Source organism: Pogona vitticeps, chromosome 12 (genome assembly GCF_051106095.1).
Source record: "Pogona vitticeps strain Pit_001003342236 chromosome 12, PviZW2.1, whole genome shotgun sequence".
Taxonomy (NCBI): domain Eukaryota; kingdom Metazoa; phylum Chordata; class Lepidosauria; order Squamata; family Agamidae; genus Pogona; species Pogona vitticeps.
Window position 1 is genome coordinate 15621651 of NC_135794.1, and position 6085 is coordinate 15627735.

The 6085-nt window shown below is 45.6% G+C and overlaps 1 protein-coding gene across 11 annotated transcripts in view; it reads left to right on the forward strand.

Moving 5' to 3' along the window:
• MEGF11 (multiple EGF like domains 11) overlaps positions 1–5817 on the forward strand; it is a 474775-nt gene extending 468958 nt beyond the window's left edge. For 8 of the 11 annotated variants that reach the window (XM_078380886.1, XM_078380889.1, XM_078380890.1 and 5 more), the window contains one exon: positions 827–2134. In XM_078380886.1, coding sequence (XP_078237012.1) covers positions 827–987 — 161 coding nt within the window. In that variant the 3' untranslated portion in view covers positions 988–2134. Of the gene's footprint in view, positions 1–826 lie in introns of all 11 variants that reach the window. The other 3 variants (XR_013538901.1, XR_013538902.1, XR_013538903.1) reach the window with 1 other exon arrangement.
• Positions 5818–6085: the final 268 nt, after the last annotated feature.

Consider the following 6085-nt stretch of genomic DNA (forward strand, 5'->3'; position numbering starts at 1 on the left):
CACCATCGTGTTGTAAAGCCAAATCCCAAAGAAGATGAGAACTCTCTACAGACAGAACCGAATGTGCACATGAGCCAGCCATCTTAATGTTTATCTAGGGATGAGCCCTGCAAACCTTCCTTAGATGTGAAGGATGCTTTGGTAGCCTTAGAAATTTCAAAGGGCTGTGAACAGCAGGACAAAAAGAAAAGGGCATGCTCCTAAAGCAGAAACTTAAGAATGGCATTGGCAAACAACACTTTGAAAGCAGTCCTCGGGCCAGAACACTGTGCCCCCCACAGTGGGTGGGTGGGTAGTCAGAGTTTCATCTTCTGTTTTTGTTTTTAGGCAAGATGGATTGCAAACACGGCTACAGTCTTGAAGGACAGCAGCCTTCTCCTTATTGATTACAGAAGCCTCTGCACGTTAGGAAGAGGTCCAGCAGGAATTGAACACATGTATTTGACTGCTAAAGTTAAAATAGAAATAAGCTACAGGCAAGAGAATTGCCTGCAAAATTTCTTACCTTCTGGAACTGGTTGACATATGCCTGCCCTGGAAATCTGGCTGAATGCCAGAGTTTCCTGGGAACCACTGTTTGGCGTCTAAGCTAAGGAACCTCCGCTCACATCCAGTGTAGCACTTCCCAGAAGTCTTAGTTGATCACTAAAAAGCATTGGAACAAATACCGGTAATTAATGCAGACACAACTTTCCTCTTTAAAATCTTGACAAGTTTTTTTAAAAATTTCTGGGTCCTTTTAAGGAGAAAGGCAAGGTAGAAATGAATGAATTAATGAATTTCATGGAGAAGGTGCCTTAATGTGTTCCTGTTCTTATCTTTACAGAGCCCACCATCAGTGTGGTCCATGAGACCCGTCTCCGCAACGCTGGCTACATCCAAAATCCATACGACCTGCCCAGAAACAGTCACATCCCCTGTCACTATGACATTCTCCCTGTAAGACACAGCCCAACACACGGGACTCTTTGGGACAAGCAGTCTTAAAGGGCTGCGTCATGTTCCCCCATGACGACGCCCCTACGAACACTGCTCTCTGAACAAGGAGATGACAATCCTTTTTGCTTTGTTTTGCTACATGCTGGAGAAAAAAACAAACTCAAGACGGTCCACACAACAAACGTAAAGGGACACTCATTTTGGGCCACCTTCCTTCTGCATGAAACTCTTATTTTACAAGACCGTTTTATACAGATCACAGGAAAACAAAGAAAACTATGTATAACTACGGGGGGAGAGAACCGGAAGCCATTGGACTCGAGTCCACAATATTGGACAAAGTATGTTTTCTTGACTTGATTTTGCTTTTTACATTGTTGGGATGGGGGTGGACAGATACAAAACTTCCTAGCTGCAAGCGTTTATAGCTGCATCTGTACTATACTCTCACCTGCTTAAAGAGATCATTTACTTCTTAAAAACAGTGTTCAGAAAGATGTTGGAGTAAGTTGCATCGCCTCCTGTGGCTGCAAGGACACATCCCTCGGCAAAGCCAGGGCAGACGCGCTTCCTTTGTGAACATTGGCTAAAGTTGCTGCCCTCATAGCTAGACTATGTGGTTGAGCTACATTGCGCTTCTCTGTGTTCATTTTATGTGCGTACCTGCTGCTTAGAATCATGCGTGGAATTTGCGAGACTGAAGACCCAAAAGACGGGTGATCTGAGAGGATTGCATGCTCTCCCAATGTCTGCAGAAGCTTCGAAACAGCCGAGAGCTGTCGCGTGGCAGGTTTCAGGAAAAGCGGTACTTTGCCAATCATGCTTCTGTGCTTCCCTTGTGCATTTCCTAAGAGCTGGTCTCCATCAACCCATTTTCAAGAGACAGAGCTGAGCAGTCTAACCAGGTACTCAAAGACAGGATTCCTCCTTAGAGCCCTTACGTATGACCAGGCTTGCCTTCTGCTTTGCCCATGCAGATTATAATGCTTAGGCAATCCTACAATGCTTGTGTAGCCTGTATCATTAAATGGCAAACCATCTAGAGAGTGCTTTAAGCCCTATGGTGGTGGTATATAAGCAGCACGCTTTGCTTTGCTTTGCTTGCTTCTGCTTCCTAAGAAATGAAAAGGAGCTTTGCTGGACAGAGCTAAAGCACAACAGCCACAGCACAAATAAAAGCTCCACATGCTATCTCCTAGGCTTAGCATTCCTTGAAAAACTAAGACTTACATGGACGGAGTGCTAAAGGCACCAACATTTATACCCACAAGTGAAGCAGGCTTGGCAGTGAAGGCGGGGGGGGGATCGCTGGACCTCCAGAACTTTGGGACTTGAACCACCTGAAAGGCCAGCTATGGGCTTGGTCGTGGTGGGCCTCCGCCACCTCTCTTCTAAATAAGCCAGAGTCCCTGCTCGTTCAGCTAGCCAAGTTCATTCCTACCCAACTCCACTCACCTGGTGCCTCCCACCTTGTGGGACACCATCCTACTGTGCTAGCAGGGGAGCATGGAAGTTTTAGACAAACCTGCATGAAGACCTGGCACGTTCTAGAAAAAGACTACAATACCCATTGTGCTATTTGGGAAGGAAAGGAAGAATCCAGCACACCTGGAGAGCAGCAGGTTGGAGAAGGCTGGTCAGCGCTGAACAGCAGGGTTTGATGCAGCCTTGCTGGGAGCTGCCACCTGTGCTCTCCAATACCCAAAGCAGCTGGTGGCTGCTGTCCTTACCTGTTAGAGCAAAATCAGCCCCCTATTATTTCCAGATGGCGTTTGGTTTGACGGGCTCTCTCTGGGCCAAGTGCTCATTCTGCCTGTTATTTGGGTTATGCTGCAGCTTGTTCAAACACACTTTAGTAGTTTGAAACTCCATTTGCCTTGTAGATTTTTCTTGAGAATGATGATTTATTAGTAGTAAAAAAAAAATTGAGATTTTATTGTTATTAAGCGAGTGCTAGGGTAGCCAAGAGGCTGTTTCTTAACTACTTTAAAACACTAAGGCACATAGGAGTGTGAACCACAATTGAGAAGGAGGTGCTAAAATATGATTAACAGTATTTGGAACAGTGGGACTTCTTAAGTCAGCTGGGTCAAAAGCAAGGACTCTCCCACTAATACAGGTGGTCGTATTTACCAAGAATAGCTGTGCAACAACAGACTGAGGGCAGAAAAAGGGCAGGCAGCAGAAGTTGGGTGCCACCTTCCCTCCACCTGTAGCAATGATTCCCAGCCTTTGGCCCCCTGGATGTTCTTGGACCACGACTCTCAGAAAATCCGGCCAACACAACTGGGAAGGCTTCTGGGAGTTTTAGTCCAAGAACATCTGGGGACCCCAGGTTAGGAAACACTGACATCATCGGGTAGGACTCTCAGTCCTTGGAAAGGCAGTGCCCTCTTTCTGAGAATGACTGGACTAATGGAGCCATTTATAAGAAACATTCTTGTATCCCGAGACCACTTAGTGATCTGTCATACCCACTTCCCACTCTCTTTGCTGGCATATTTACCTGCTGGCTGTGATAGCTCTTATGGGACCAGCAGAACAGAAAAATGGCAGGAAAACTGTAAAAGGAACAAACCTGTTGATGAGCTCCTTCTGTGACAGGGAGAGCAGGTCTGTTTATAACCAGACATAGCATGTTAGGTGGAGGCTTGGAGAGATGCTTTCATGCAGGTCCTGGGATCATTCCCTGTTATCTCCAGGCAGGGCTGGAAAGGACTCCCATCTGCCAGGGAGAGCTGCTGCTGGAGAGCTCTCAGGTGTCATGGAGCAAGAGTGGCCAACTGATTGGCTACATTATAAGAAGGACACGTCCTATTTCTAGTATTAAAATGAGAGATTATTTTCCTGGTTGTGAACACAATTGGACAAGGTTCCTCCTTAAAGCACGGAAACAGAGCCAGACTCCATCTACCTCAGTGCCAAGGCAGATCGCTGACAGCAGGACAGAAGGAGAAAGACCAGAATCATAGGTTTATTTGCAGCCAAGAGGAACGTCTGGTTGAGTGGTCACTGCATCAGGGCAAGAAAGAGAATCACCTACCACCTACATCTCCCCTGTGCCAGTCAGATTTCTTTAGCTCTGGTGGATGAAAGATGCAGACTTCCTGTTGTGGATGTTGACCCTCCCGAACGCCAACTCAGTTTATCCGAGAGACCCAGAGGCTCTATCTCACACTGGTTAAGGGGGTCTCTTTTTTTTTGAGGGGGGTTACAGCCTGGCTTCACCAGTGCTTTGCTTGACTAGAAGAGTGTAGCCCTCCAGAAAATTCCCAATAGCCAAATCCACCATTGCCAATGGTGAAGGATGATGTCCTCCTGTACGGGCAGCTTGCTGTATCTTTGTGTTGGGCTCTGATGAATCCAAGCCCCTCCGCAGCTGCAAACATGGTAGCCAGCAAAACTGTCATGGCATTCAGAATGCTCTCTTCTTTCCCCCATGTGATGGTGACAAAGCCTGCAGCTGGAAAGATTAACCAATCTCGTATGCTCTGAGTGTCACAAAGATCCCCACCCTGCCTGTCTTGGAAAAAGCCTCCCATGGAAAACCTTCTTTGGGGCTAGTTGCCCTAGGCTTGTTTGGACCCAGGGCATTTTTGCTTTGGCTTCACTCAGCTGCTGAATGTTGCCCTCAAGTTTAGATTAGGCATAAAGGGAGTCCTTGAACTGAAAAACCCAGTATTTTAGCCTAGCCCTTCCCAATTTGCTGCCCTCCAGTTGTATTGGATCGTATCTTCCAGTGACCATGGTGTCTGGCAACGACAGGAGTTATTCTCCATCACATCTGGGGTATACCAGATTGGCGAATCCAGTCTTAGCTCATTCTGCTGTTCAACATTCATTTGTAACACAAGGGAGCAAAGTCTCAAAAACTGAGTGGCCCACACAGAAAAGGGGAGCTCAGGACCTCACTAGAAGCAAGGCAGTTCCAAAGTCCTTTTTCTACTGATGTGGGCATGCAGGCAGCTGGGTAAGTACCGCTGCACCATCCTTCCAAAGTTCCCCAGGAAGATTCAAGGCAAGCAAGATTTTTCCACAGCACAGGAGGAAATGTAATTATTTACAGGAATGCTGCATGTGTGCATGGGGAAAATGACTGATCAGCAATAGCCGTTTTACTTTCCAGGAAAGCCTTATCCAAAAATATAAGAAGTAGCAGAACATTATTTTGTAGGGCCATTAGGGATATATATTTTAATTACGTGTATAGTAAAAAAAAAACTTACCTCAGAACTAGTTGATGGGAAAAGTCCTCTGTGAAGGCTTTTAACTGAGACAGGGTAACTTCCTGATTGTGTTCATATCTCACTTGGAAGTTAGCATATTTAACCCAGATTAAGCAAGTAATATAAACTGCTGCAGTGTTAGGAGTGTCATCATCCTGCATCTGTGTCACATTATGGGTTGCAACCTGCATATGTGAAACAATGCGATTCCCACCGCCACCTTTGACATGATGATCTGAGTACATGGAAAATACAGGCGCAGTTCCCAGTTCTGTCCCTTTAGCGAGAGAAGGCAAGCTTTCTGAGCCTTTCCTTTAGCAGCACCAGAGACAGTGCAAGCCCAAAATAATACAGTAACAGGCTCTTATTACTGTGCAATTTGAGATGGCATCAGGTCGCTGAGCATCCTTTGGCTTTAGGGGAGCTGGGCGGCCAATTCATTGAAGAAGAAACACATACTGCATAAAGCAGAAAGAAAATCTACTCCCACTCTACATTTTATATATATATATAAATATATACACATAGCATTCCTTTAAAAAGGGATCTAGGCATTATAATGGCAATACTTTTTTAAAGCAAGACATTTGTAATATTTGTTGACCACACAAACGTGGTCTAACCTTGTAAAAAATAAACTGAATTTCTGTCAGCTGTGCATTTCTCGAACGCAATGCTTTGTAAACCTTGAACTGTCCTCAAACTGATCACTGGTCATGAAAATCTCTGTCAACAGAGAAGCTGCCTAGGGCACCCAAATGCGGTTACTTCTCCCCCTCTCGCCAGTTCTGTTTGTTGGGGTGGGGAACATTATGTTGAATTCAGTCCCATTATACACTGAAATGTTTTACCAACTCTCTCTAATCCAGTAGCAGATCTTGAAGACCCGCAACTTTACAGTCACTGAACAAAAACCACGT